The following is a 12,598-nucleotide window of genomic DNA, read 5'->3' as shown; positions in this document are numbered from 1 at the left end:
ACGGTCATACCTTGGGTTACAGACGCTTCAGGTTGCCTTTCTTTGGATTACGGACGCACTGAAACCCGGAAGTACCAGAACCGGTTACTTCTGGGTTTCAGCGGGTGCACATGCACAGAAGCACTAAATCGCGCTTTGCGCATGTGCAGAAGCGCCGAATTGCAACCCGCAGCGCTGCGGGTTGCGAATGCTGAGGGTTGCAAACGCGCTTCCCGCACAGATCACGTTCGCAACCTGAGCGTCCACTGTACTGGGATAGCCAATGAAGCGCCCTCCAGCAGCTGTTTCTAACAAAAACGTTAGAAACTCAGCTATGTGAGATAGGGACCAAAGAGATCCTTAAACCAAGGTTGCAGTTGCCAAAACAGAATGCCTAGTAGCCATTTTTGGGCAAGTGGGTTCTAAAGACTTACCGTATTTTTCGCTCTATAAGACGCACCAGACCACAAGACGCACCTAGTTTTTGGAGCAGGAAAACAATAAAAAAAATATTCTGAATCTCAGAAGCCAGAACAGCAAGAGGGATTGCTGCGCAGTGAATGCAGCAATCCCTCTTGCTGTTCTGGCTTCTGTGATAGCTGTGCAGCCTGCATTCGCTCCATAAGACTCACACACATTTCCCCTTACTTTTTAGGAGGGAAAAAGTGAGTCTTATAGAGCAAAAAATACGGTACTTTTCAAATGATGGGCTGATGGTGATTGATTATCTGGCTAGTTCAGAGGACAACCTTGAGCCAGGTTAAGAGCTTTGAGATCTTAAAGAAAAACAGTCACTTGATCCAGGGGTGGTCCACATATATATTGGCCCATTCCGACCTCTTTTTCTTTATGCTGACTGCTCCTGCTCAGGCTGCACAGAGAAAGCATTTTGGTTCCTGAAATTCATTCTGATGGTGCAGATTGATGGATTGAATTCTACAGGAATGGGGTATTAGAGTGTGAAAACAGCCCTGATCCGAGGATCTCAAGGCATGCACCTCCAGATGGTGGAGACGTCAGGCGCCATCCTGGTGCCCAGGCATCTTCACTTGGTCGCAAGTGTCTGAAATCCAGGTGCAAAATGCGCCTGGCTAATTCCAAACGCTGCAGCAGCATCCGAAGGATCCACAGGTTCCCCATCTCTGCAAGAAGAAAGTTTTTGGAAATGGGTCCTCTTTGGGCATAGGGAAATTCGATAGCGTAGAGCTAGCCTTTTAAAATAACAGCCGCAACGCATGCATCTACTAGGAAACATTACTTTCGATCACTCCCCTGGCCCAGTTTTCATTTATCCGTATTTGCAAATAATGAGGGGTTTGTAGAAGCCAACGGGCCTTGGTGATCCGCCAGCCAACGTGGGTGATCTCTCCTTCCAGACAGTTCCTGAAACCACCTTCTTCTCTTTGTTGTTGTTTCAGGACAAACACCACGATGCTGCTCACGAAATCATTGAGACAATTCGGTAGGTGCTAAGCAGCAGCCGATCTGCACTGCAACCAGATATTTTCACCCCACCCCCATCTGCCAGTAGCGATAGTGACACTGTTCTTGCTAGGATTTCCCTTTTTACATCCTTCCTCTGTAATCACAGCTTCCTGCAACATGGTGCATGTTTTACCCTGAATTAAAATGAAAACCCGGTTTTGCCTAAAACACTGGAGGTTTGCCTTATAACCAGGTCAGGACCATACCGGGGTCCCCAGACCAGTATCAGCCAGTGTGGGGCAAGTGCCTTTCATTCCCCAACTGGGAATAAGACCATGAGGCTATATCTGTCTTGAAAAGGGCACATGCTTTCGTAAATAGTCTGACTCAAAGCCGCCATTGACATCTTTGGCTAAGTAGGAGTACAGTATGTTGCATTGTTTAGCTGGTCTGGAGAAGGGAGGTCACATGCCTGCTATTCCAAAGTGACAGGGAGCTGTCATGTTTCTGCTCAGCCTTGGTATGAAGGAATTGGTTCATTACTTTTAAAGTCACATTTGCCTCCCCTAGAAAAGGACTGAAGGTGTTGGGCGGTCAAAGCATTTGCTGCCCTTGAGCTTTGACCAGGGTTTCCCAACTTGAGTCCTCCAGGTGATTTTGGACTACAATTCCCATCATCCCTGACCACTGGTCCTGCTGGCCAGGGATGATGGGAGTTGTTTTCCAAAAAACAGCTGGAGACCCAAGTTTGGGAAACCCTGGCTTTGACCCTTCCCTTAAAAACCAAGTGAGATCCTACTCAGAAATCTCAGTAAAAGGTCTGGTTTAAACAAGAATCTAGCATGCTGTCTTCTACTGAGCCAGATCACTGTTCCATCTCACACCTTGGGAGAGGGACCAGTCATACCTGTTCTTTATAAATCACAGCGTGCATAGATGGGGATGCGGGTGGTGCTATGTTCTAAACCACTGACCCTCTTGGACTTGCCAATTGTAAGGTCGGCAGTTTGAATCCACGCCATGGGGTGAGATCCCATTGCTTTGTCCCAGCTCCTGCCAACCTAGCATTTCGAAAGCATACCAGTACAAGTAGATAAATAGGTCCCTTTGCGGCGGGAAGGTAAACAGCATTTCTGTGCGCTCCGGCACTCGTCACGGTGTTCCCTGTGCCAGAAGCAGTTTAGTCATGCTGGCCACAAGACCCGAAAAACCTGTCTGCAGACAAACGCTGGCTCCCTTGGCCTGAAAACAGAGATGAGCACCGCACCCCATAGTTGAATTCAACTGGACTTCACCGTCCAGGGTTCCTTTACCTTTTACCTGCATAGATGGCAGTATACTTTATTACTGAATTTATATACCGCCCCATACCTGCAGGTCTCAGGGTGGTTCACAGGATGAAATCAGAATATAAAACCACAAAACACACAATCAGACGAGACAGACCTAACAGTTATAGCCACCTTCGGCCTTTTGGGCTGCCAGTGATCCCCTAACCGTTTATGGCTTGGGACCAGGCTGTCTTAAAGATATGAAAAATGTCACTATGCAAACCTTCCTTGGGGTCCTAAGATCCTCAGGTGTGCACCTCCACACTGTCCTTTGGAAGGATAATATTAAGATTTTCCTTTGGAAACGGAGGTGCAGTCCGTCCTGACCACAGGGTTGCTGTCAGGGCAAACTGGATTTGAACTGCTGGCTCTGCATATGCTGTGATGTATTTTAATGATTCTTGTCAACTGGGTTTGTTGTTGCTGCTTTGTGTGTCGGGAGCTCCCAACTTGGGAGAAAGGGAGGATATAGAAACAAGTACAGTGGTACCCCGCAAGACGAACGCCTCGGAAGACGAAAAACTCGCTAGACGAAGGAGTTTTTCATTTTCTTAGCCGCTTCGCAAGACGCATTTCCCTATGGGCTTGCTTCGCAAAACAAAGCTTGCCCCGCAATCTCCGGGGATAGCGGGGAAGCGCAGTGCGTCTTCCCCGCTGTCCCCGGACCTCTTTTGAAGCAAGGGGCGGCGGGGAGAAGATCGCTTCTCCCCGTTGCCAGCCCCGCAATCTCCGGGGACAGAGGGGAAGGTGCGCGCGCCTTCCCCTCTGTCCCCGGACCCCTTTTGAACCAAGGGGCGGCAACGGGGAGAAGCGATCTTCTCCCCGCCGCCCCTTCCCTTGCTTTAAAACAAGTCCGGGGACAGAGGGGAAGGCGCGCGGCGCTTCCCCTCTGTCCCCGGACGGTCTCCATCGGAACGCATTGATTGATTTTCAATGCATTCCTATGGGAAACCGTGCTTCGCAAGATGAAAAACTCGCAAGAAGAAAAAACTTGCGGAACGAATTAATTTCGTCTTGCGAGGCACCACTGTAAAGGTGACAAAATTATCAGTGTGTTTGGGGCAGAGGTGGGCTTGCCAAAAGGAGGAGGAAATGATCTAGTGATTGGGGACGGACGGACGTTATTTTCATATTTATTTCACCTACACCCTCTTTTCCTTTCAGGTGGGTCTGCGAAGAAATTCCAGACCTGAAGCTTGCTATGGAAAACTACGTTTTAATTGACTATGATACTAAAAGGTAAGGGTAAGAGTCTCCTTAGTTCTCACTACTTTCCTCCCCCATGGCTCCCCCTAGAAGTCATCGCTGGACTCACAGCGCCAGTCAGCCCCAACCAGCACAGCCAATAGTTAGGGGTGATGGGAACTGTCGTCTTGGACAGTGTGGGGCTGGGCTAGATGACCTCTGGGGGTCCCTTCCAACTCATAGAATCATAGAGTTGGAAGAGACCACAAGGGCCATCGAGTCCAACCCCCTGCCAAGCAGGAAACACCATCAGAGCACTCCTGACATATGGTTGTCAAGCCTCTGCTTAAAGACCTCCAAAGACGGAGACTCCACCACACTCCTTGGCAGCAAATTCCACTGTCGAACAGCTCTTACTGTCAGGAAGTTCTTCCTAATGTTTAGGTGGAATCTTCTTTCTTGTAGTTTGGATCCATTGCTCCGTGTCCACTTCTCTGGAGCAGCAGAAAACAACCTTTCTCCCTCCTCTATATGACATCCTTTTATATATTTGAACATGGCTATCATATCACCCCTTAACCTCCTCTTCTCCAGGCTAAACATGCCCAGCTCCCTTAGCCGTTCCTCATAAGGCATCGCTTCCAGGCCTTTGACCATTTTGGTTGCCCTCCTCTGGACACGTTCCAGTTTGTCAGTGTCCTTCTTGAACTGTGGTGCCCAGAACTGGACACAGTACTCCAGGTGAGGTCTGACCAGAGCAGAATACAGTGGCACTATTACTTCCCTTGATCTAGATGCTATACTCCTATTGATGCAGCCCAGAATTGCATTGGCTTTTTTAGCTGCCGCGTCACACTGTTGGCTCATGTCAAGTTTGTGGTCAACCAAGACTCCTAGATCCTTTTCACATGTACTGCTCTCAAGCCAGGTGTCCCCCATCTTGTATTTGTGCCTCTCATATTTTTTTTTGCCCAAGTGCAATACTTTACATTTCTCCCTGCTAAAGTTCATCTTGTTTGTTTTGGCCCAGTTCTCTAATCTGTCAAGGTCGTTTTAAAGTGTGATCCTGTCCTCTGGGGTGTTAGCCACCCCTCCCAGTTTGGTGTCATCTGCAAATTTGATCAGGATGCCCTTGAGTCCATCATCCAAGTCATTGGAACAATTCTTTGATTCAGTGGCTCTCTCTTCTATTTTAAACCAGCTCCAAATTCTCAGTATGGGGGGCAGTGGGGGGGGAGCTGCTGTCGTGTTGCTTTTGTTGTAGATTCATTCTGGAAGTTGGAAGCTTTCGGCAAGGGGATTCTTCAGCTGCTCCATGCTTGAGAGAGCTTGATAAAGACAGACTTTCTGATAAGGCCTCCTTTCCTGCCCTGCCCTTCACCTGCCTCTCCCCTGCCCTTTACTCCTTTGAACGGTTAATTTGACCTGTTCACAAATGTAAACAAAAGGAGATTTTCCTGCTGCTTCCATGTCCTCCTTGCAAGGATGCGAAGGGAGGGGTCCGCCCCACCCCCTGGGGTCTTTCCAAACAGGCCAGGGAGTGTCCTGGGTTATTCCCCCCTACCCCACAAAGTGCATGTGAAAATAGGGATGAAAAACTGCCTTGGGCAGAGGAACCCACCTGGGGTGGAGGGGAAAAACCCTCTTGGGTTGTTGACTGCAGGAGTTGATGAAGAGGCTGAAATGGCTGAGCAGTCCTGATTTTTGCTCTCCTCTCTCTCTCCCCCTCCCTCCCTAGATGTTTGAAATCTGATTATGCAATGGGGGCACGTGACTTCCCCCTGCTGCCCCTCCTTTCCCTATCTCCTGTCCTGAGTTGATTCTTTAATCCTGGTTTTAAAAAAAAGAAAAAGAAGGGATTTTCAGACTAGCCAGGCAGCCCTGTTCAGCAAGTCTCTTTAGAGCCCAAGGCAAGGGTCAGTACTGCTTGCACTGGTTGGCAGCAGTTCTCCAGGGTTTTGGGGACAGGAACATTCCCGTCTCTATGTGAGGGGGGGGGGGCTGAACCTGTGACCTTCTGTGTGCAAAAGGAAATGCTCTGTTGCTCAGCTGCAGACCTTCCCCTTAAATTTCCCATCCTCTGGACTCCAAATAGCCTCACAGCCTCACTCCATTTACCCCAGTATTGTCCACACTGACTGGCAGCGGTTCTCTAGGGTTGCGGACAGGGGTTAAAGTATATAATTGAGCCTGGGAGAGCAGAGCAGGTGCTCTCCCATTGAGTTATAGCTCTCCCACCCTCGTTAAACAGGAAGCAGGATTCCAGTCCTCAACGTTCAGAAGGAAGGGCTGATTTTAAAAGGGGGCATAATAATTCAAAGTGCTGGTTTTGACCTATAAAACCTTGAATGGCTCAGGACCGCAACGCCCCAAGGATCGCCTCTCTCTCTGTGAACGTACCTGGACCCTGAGATCACCCTCGAAGACCCTTCTTTGTGTCTGTACCACGAAAGGTCTGGAGGGCGGCAACACGAGAATAGGGCCTTCTCTGCAGTGGCTCTCCGTTTATCGAACACTCTCCCCAGGGAGGTCCGCCTGGCGCCTTCATTATACAATTTTAGGCACCAGGCAAAAACATTCCTTTTTAACCAGGCCTTTGGCTGATTGACAGCCAGTGCCCTTTTAAAATGTGTTGGGGAACGGGGAGGATTATTGAGTTGTTCCTGTTTTTATTTTTATTATGTACTTTTGTGTTTTTTGTATTGCGATTTCATCCTGTGAGGCGCCCCTGAGACCTGAGGATATAGGGCGGTATAAAAATTCAATAAAGAAAACAAATAAGCAATAAAAATAATAAACTCTCTTGCACCAAGCCAGGGCATGTGTGCTCTCTGCAGAGACTGACATAGGCTCTCCAGGTTTTGGGGGGGGGGAGTCTTTCCTAACCCTCCAAACCCCCACCCCAACCCTGGAAATGATGGGGAACTGGAACTGTATAATGCAAAGCATTTCAGTAAAGAATATTTCTAAACTAGGCTTGCAAACTTGTCTGGCTGGAACTCCTAAAGCGGCTGGGAGGCTACAGTCCTGTTCCATATACTTAAAGGGAACTCTGTGGGACATACCGTATTTTTCGCTCTATTCGACGCACCGGACCATAAGACGCACCTAGTTTTTAGGGGAGGAAAGCAAGAAATAAGAAATCAACACAAAGCCGCCTGAGCGAAGAGGGAGCGCTCCTCTCTCTTCGCTCAGGAGGCTTTGTGGGGCTATCCCTGAAGCCAGGAGAGCAAGCGGGATCGGTGTGCACCGATCCCTCTTGCCCTCCTGGCTTCAGCGAAAGCAAGCCTCCTGGCTTTCACCCCACCTCCCGCAGGAGCCGCGCACTCTTTAAAGGGAGCACGGCTCTTGGGGGCTTTTCTGGGAGGTGGGGGAAGGGACGGAGCCGCACGCTCTGCCCCTTCCCCCACCTCCCGCAAAAGGCAAGGATAGCCATGCGAAGCCTCCGCAGGGCAGTGGGATGAAGGCAGCACTCCCTCTAGATGTTCTGCGCAGCGCTCCCTCTAGCTGTTCTGGCTTCTGGGGTAGCCCGCAAAGCCTCCGCAGGGCAGCGGGGAGCCTTCATCCTGCTGCCCTGCGGAGACGTCGCGGGCTACCCCAGAGCTGCTCAGGAGTGCGGGGCATCTGCGCGCAGCCGTCCCGCTGCTCCCAGGGCTGGTGGGGGAAGCCCGGGTTTCCCCCGCCAGCCCCAAAGAGCAGCTCAGGAGCATGCCACACTCCGGCAATTTAGCTCCAGGGACCACACATTCGCTCCATAAGACGCACAGACATTTCCCCTTAGTTTCTAAGAGGAAAAAAATGTGTCTTACGGAGCGAAAAATATGGTAACCTGAGTGGATGAATGCAATGGGGAGGGTGGGGTGGAGAGCTGGATCCGGCTGGTGGGCCACATCCAAAGATGCTAGCCTTCCAAGGGCCATTTTGATGGGCAGGGTGGAGTTGGCCACCTGTCGCCAGAGATTGAAGCGCAGAGCCTTCGCTGGGAAGGAAGACTCTGGAAAACCAAATGCAAACCCAACACGCTCGTCCCAGAATCCTTGTTGATTTTGAGCAGCCAGCCTAAGCCTGGTTCCTTCCAGACATCGTTGGTCTCCCAGCGGCTAGCACATCCAGTGGTCAGGGGTGATGGTGATGGGATTTATGTCTTGCAACATCTGGATGGCCCCAGGCTACAGAAGGTGCTGGGGTTTTTTAAAAGGAGACTTTGAAGACAAAACATTCCTTTTGGGAACGGCACAGGATTACAACTACAAGGAAGATGTAGGCATCTGTGTAGCATGTATTATGTTTTGGGGAGACATGCCTAGAAAGCTTAAAAGGTAAAGGTACCCCTGCCCGTACGGGCCAGTCTTGACAGACTCTAGGGTTGTGCGCCCATCTCACTCAAGAGGCCGGGGGCCAGTGCTGTCCGGAGACACTTCCGGGTCACGTGGCCAGCGTGACATCGCTGCTCTGGTGAGCCAGAGCCGCACACGGAAACGCTGTTTACCTTCCCGCTAGTAAGCGGTCCCTATTTATCTACTTGCACCCGGGGGTGCTTTCGAACTGTTAGGTTGGCAGGCACTGGGACCGAGCAGCGGGAGCGCACCCCGCTGCGGGGATTCGAACCGCCGACCTTTCGATCGGCAAGCCTTAGGCGCTGAGGCTTTTACCCACAGCGCCACCCGCGTCCCTGGGACGCGGGTGGCACTGTGGCCTAAACTAGAAAGCTTAGGCCCGTCTTAATTTGCCTGACTGCTATAACTTTTTTTCTTTTCTCCTTCCGCCCTCCTCTCTTCTTCTGATCTTCAGCTTTGAAAGCATGCAGAGGCTTTGTGACAAATACAACCGCGCCATCGATAGCATTCACCAGCTGGTATGTATGTGACTCGCCCATCCGCACTGCGTGGCTTCTGGGTTGTTGTTTTGATGGGTGCGGTAGCCTGATTTTTGTTATATATAAATTTTATTAATTTTTTTATTAAGTGCCTTTGTTGGCCTGTCGCACATGGCAAAGTGTGTGTATGCGTGTCTCTCTCTCCTCACCCCCCCCCCCGCCTCTCCCATTTTGTTCTCCAGTGGAAAGGAACCACGCAGCCCATGAAACTGAACACCCGCCCCACCAATGGGCTCCTGCGCCACATCCTGCAGCAAGTCTATAACCACTCGGTGACCGACCCCGAAAAACTCAACAACTATGAACCCTTTTCCCCGGAGGTGTATGGCGAAACTTCCTTTGACCTGGTTGCTCAGATGATCGATGAGATAAAAATGACCGAGGATGACCTGTTTGTGGACTTGGGCAGCGGTGAGTGGTTGCTGTACACTTCCTTGTCCTGTCTCTGCCCTGAAACCTATCTTTACGCGAAACTGTTTCATTTCTTCTGTAGAACATTCAGCACATAGCTGTCAACCGTCCCTTATTTGGCAAGAAAGCCCCTTATCCCAGCGCTGTGTCCCGCTGCTGTCCCTTATTGATGATGTCCCTTAAATTTCCTGGGTTTCAAAGGAAGCAGCTCCCTGTTGGTCAGGGAGGAGGGAGGCTCCAGCTGTGTTGCTTGGCTGCGTTGCTCACCCAATAAAGAGTTTTAAGAATGACTGGGGGGTGGCACTTGCATTCCTTGTGCCAATCAAATCGGCCGCGTTGCCTGGGGACTCGCCTTTGCTCAGCACTTCCCAGCGGAGAGGTGACGGTGGTTTTCCTTGCTGCATCCCCTTTGCCGGGTTGCTGCGCTGTGGGAACTACCGCTTGAGGCTTCGTTTGGCTGCTGGCTGGGCTTTCTGCCTTTGGCTCGGAGGGGCTCAGAAGTTGAACATACCTGTGCCCTGAAAATCCCTTATTTTGAAATAAGGCTGCTGATACCTTATTTTCGAGGCTGCTGGTCCCTTATTTCCAAATCTGTAAGTTGACAGCTATGATTCAGCAGCGTGTACCAGTTTGCTTAGGAAGCAGCTGAGCTGTGTAACTAATGGCCCACTTTGGATGTGATGGCCAAACCACGGTTTCTTTAGCAGGGCTGTGCTTTTGGTCCCCTTTTGCTTTCCTCATGTCCTGGATCAGGGGTTAGCAACCTGAAGCCCATGGGCCACAAGCGGCCCACGGGGGGTGTTTAAACTACCCCCGAGCCGCCCCCGAACCGAGCTTGTCATTTTCCACTAATGACCAGCAGAATTGGGAGGGAGAGGTGGGTGTATTTAGCATTCACTCTGGAGGGACGCGGGTGGCGCTGTGGGTTAAACCACAGAGCCTAGGACTTGCCGATCAGAAGGTTGGTGGTTCGAATCCCTGCGACGGGGTGAGCTCCCGTTGCTCAGTCCCTGCTCCTGCCAACCTAGCAGTTCGAAAGAACGTCAAAGTGCAAGTAGATAAATAGGTACCGCTCCGGCGGGAAGGTAAACTTCGTTTCCGTGCGCTGCTCTGGTTCGCCAGAAGCGGCTTAGTCATGCTGGCCACATGACCCGGAAGCTGTATGCCGGCTCCCTCGGCCAATAAAGCGAGATGAGTACCGCAACCCCAGAGTTGGTCGCGACTGGACCTAATGGTCAGGGGTCCCTTTACCTTTACTGGAAGGGTATAATCGATTCTGCTCCGTTTCTACCTGTCTCCTCTCCTCTTCTTATCTCAGGTGTGGGCCAAGTCGTTCTTCAGGTAGCAGCGGCCACAAACTGCAAGCATCACTATGGCGTGGAGAAAGCAGATATTCCGGCCAAATATGCAGAGGTACGTAGTTCGTGTGTGTTTGTGTGGTTGGAAAGGGGGAGCATCCTGTGACCTACATTAGAAGCATAGCTGTCAACTTTCCCCTTTTTTTAAGGGAGATTCCCTTATTCCGAATAGGATCCCTCACAAGAAAAGGGAAAAGTTGACAGCTATGATTAGAAGCCAAGTGCAACGTAGAGAAATCTAGACTTGAGGGGTGTGCAGGCTCGTTTTAAAGAATCTGAAAGAAATCTGCACTGTGAGAACCTGACTTCTTTCCTTTTACAAGAGAGCCAGTGTGGTGTAGTGGTTAAGAGCCGTAGTCTCGTAATCTGGTGAACCGGGTTCGCGTCTCCGCTCCTCCACCTGCAGCTGCTGGGTGACCTTGGGCTAGTCACACTTCTCTGAAGTCTCTCAGCCCCACTCACCTCACAGGGTGTTTGTTGTGGGGAGGAAGGGAAAGGAGAATGTTAGCCACTTTGAGACTCCTTAAAGGGAGTGAAAGGGGGGATATCAAATCCAAACTCCCCTTCTTCTTCTTCTTACAGCCTGTAGAAATGGTGCTACTTCAGCCATTGGGTGCACATGTAGATACCCCAAGCCTGCAATCTTGTGCTTTAAATTCTGCCTTGATACAATAGGGCGTCAAGCAGCAGCTTCTTTGAATTGATAAAAATATGTATTCAGATTTCTTTCCATTGTGTAAAATATCTGGGCCGTGTGCCACAAGCAGTACAGGTGAAAAGAGAGCACTAAATGCAGTCAATACAACACAGGATAATTATAAAAAAAAAATGTTCTCTGCTGGTGCAAGTCCTTGGTGGTTAATGATCTCTGCCGCAGTTGCTGTGTTCCCCCAGGTTGCTGGAAACGGGTCACTATCCAATTTACTACTAACAGCACACCTGCTTTCTCCTCCCCTCTTCTCTCTCCCGGCTGCCTGCCTTTCCAGACGATGGACAAAGAATTCAGAAAGTGGATGAAATGGTATGGGAAAAAACATGCAGATTACACAGTGAGTTGAAACGGAACTGCAAACATTACCTCCCACCAAACCCTGTTGCAAATCACCCTCCTTCCCCCTCTGTTTTGGTGTGGGGTTTTCAGAGGCTACACCTTTGTGTAGGGGCAGAGAACCTTTTCTGGTCTTGGGGGGGGGGGGAGGAGGGCACATGCCAATTGTGGGTGAGCCAGAACGGGCGGAGAACCACGATGTGACACCTATGAGACTTTTTCTGTGGAAGGTTACACCTAGGCCACATGCCCACAATACATTAAAGCGCTATGATATCTCTGTAAACAGTCATGGTTTGCTAAGGGGGCTTGGAGATCCCTTTCCCCACCCCCAGACTTTCATGGGAAGAAGCACTGATTGCTAAAGCGCTTTGGCAGACCCTCCAAGTGTCCCTATTTTCCAGGGACAGCCCTGGATTTACAGAAGCCGCCCGGTTTCTGATTTGATCCCGGAATGTCTCACTTTCCGTTCGGATGCCCCTATTTTCATCGGAGAAAAGTTGGAGGGTATGGCGTTAATGTGACCCCTGAGCTATCTGAAGGCAGCCCTGCATAGGGAAGTTTTTTTTTTTTTAAGTTTGATGTTTTAATATGTTTTTGTTTTATTTATATATGTTGGAAGCTGCCCAGAGTGTCTGGGGCAACCAGGTCAGATGGGAGAGGTTATAAATAGTAAAATGATGATGATGATTGAATGGGACTTTCCTATTTTCATCAGAGAAATGTTGGAGGGTTTGGTTCTTGGGGGGTGGGGAATGCAATGACTGTTTAAAGTGGTATTACAGTGCTTGAAAAATGTACCGTGTGGACGGAGCCCTAGTCCATGCAGCTGCCATAGGTCCTACACACGCATCTCTCCTTGCAGGCAAGGAAAAGCACTCTGGGGTGTGTGACAGAGGGTCAGAGAGAGGACATGAGTCCTGAGGGCCAGGTAGAGAGGGCTTGGAGAGCCCCATTCAGCCCACAGACTCAAGGTTTCCCACCT

At 50.3% G+C, this 12,598-nt stretch overlaps 1 protein-coding gene across 1 annotated transcript in view; it reads left to right on the top strand.

Annotated features, from left to right (window-relative positions):
* The window catches only part of DOT1L (DOT1 like histone lysine methyltransferase), a 74,136-nt gene that overhangs the window by 17,143 nt on the left and 44,395 nt on the right, over nucleotides 1–12,598 (top strand). Inside the window, exons 2-7 of the mRNA XM_077922028.1 lie at nucleotides 1,398–1,441; nucleotides 3,900–3,974; nucleotides 8,712–8,775; nucleotides 8,979–9,207; nucleotides 10,526–10,620; nucleotides 11,552–11,614. Coding sequence (XP_077778154.1) covers nucleotides 1,398–1,441; nucleotides 3,900–3,974; nucleotides 8,712–8,775; nucleotides 8,979–9,207; nucleotides 10,526–10,620; nucleotides 11,552–11,614 — 570 coding nt within the window. The remainder of the gene's footprint in view (nucleotides 1–1,397; nucleotides 1,442–3,899; nucleotides 3,975–8,711; nucleotides 8,776–8,978; nucleotides 9,208–10,525; nucleotides 10,621–11,551; nucleotides 11,615–12,598) is intronic.

The sequence above is a fragment of the Podarcis muralis genome, chromosome 18 (genome assembly GCF_964188315.1).
Source record: "Podarcis muralis chromosome 18, rPodMur119.hap1.1, whole genome shotgun sequence".
In the NCBI taxonomy this organism is placed as follows: domain Eukaryota; kingdom Metazoa; phylum Chordata; class Lepidosauria; order Squamata; family Lacertidae; genus Podarcis; species Podarcis muralis.
Note: the sequence above shows the minus strand (reverse complement) of the source record. Positions and strands in the feature narration are given on the sequence as shown.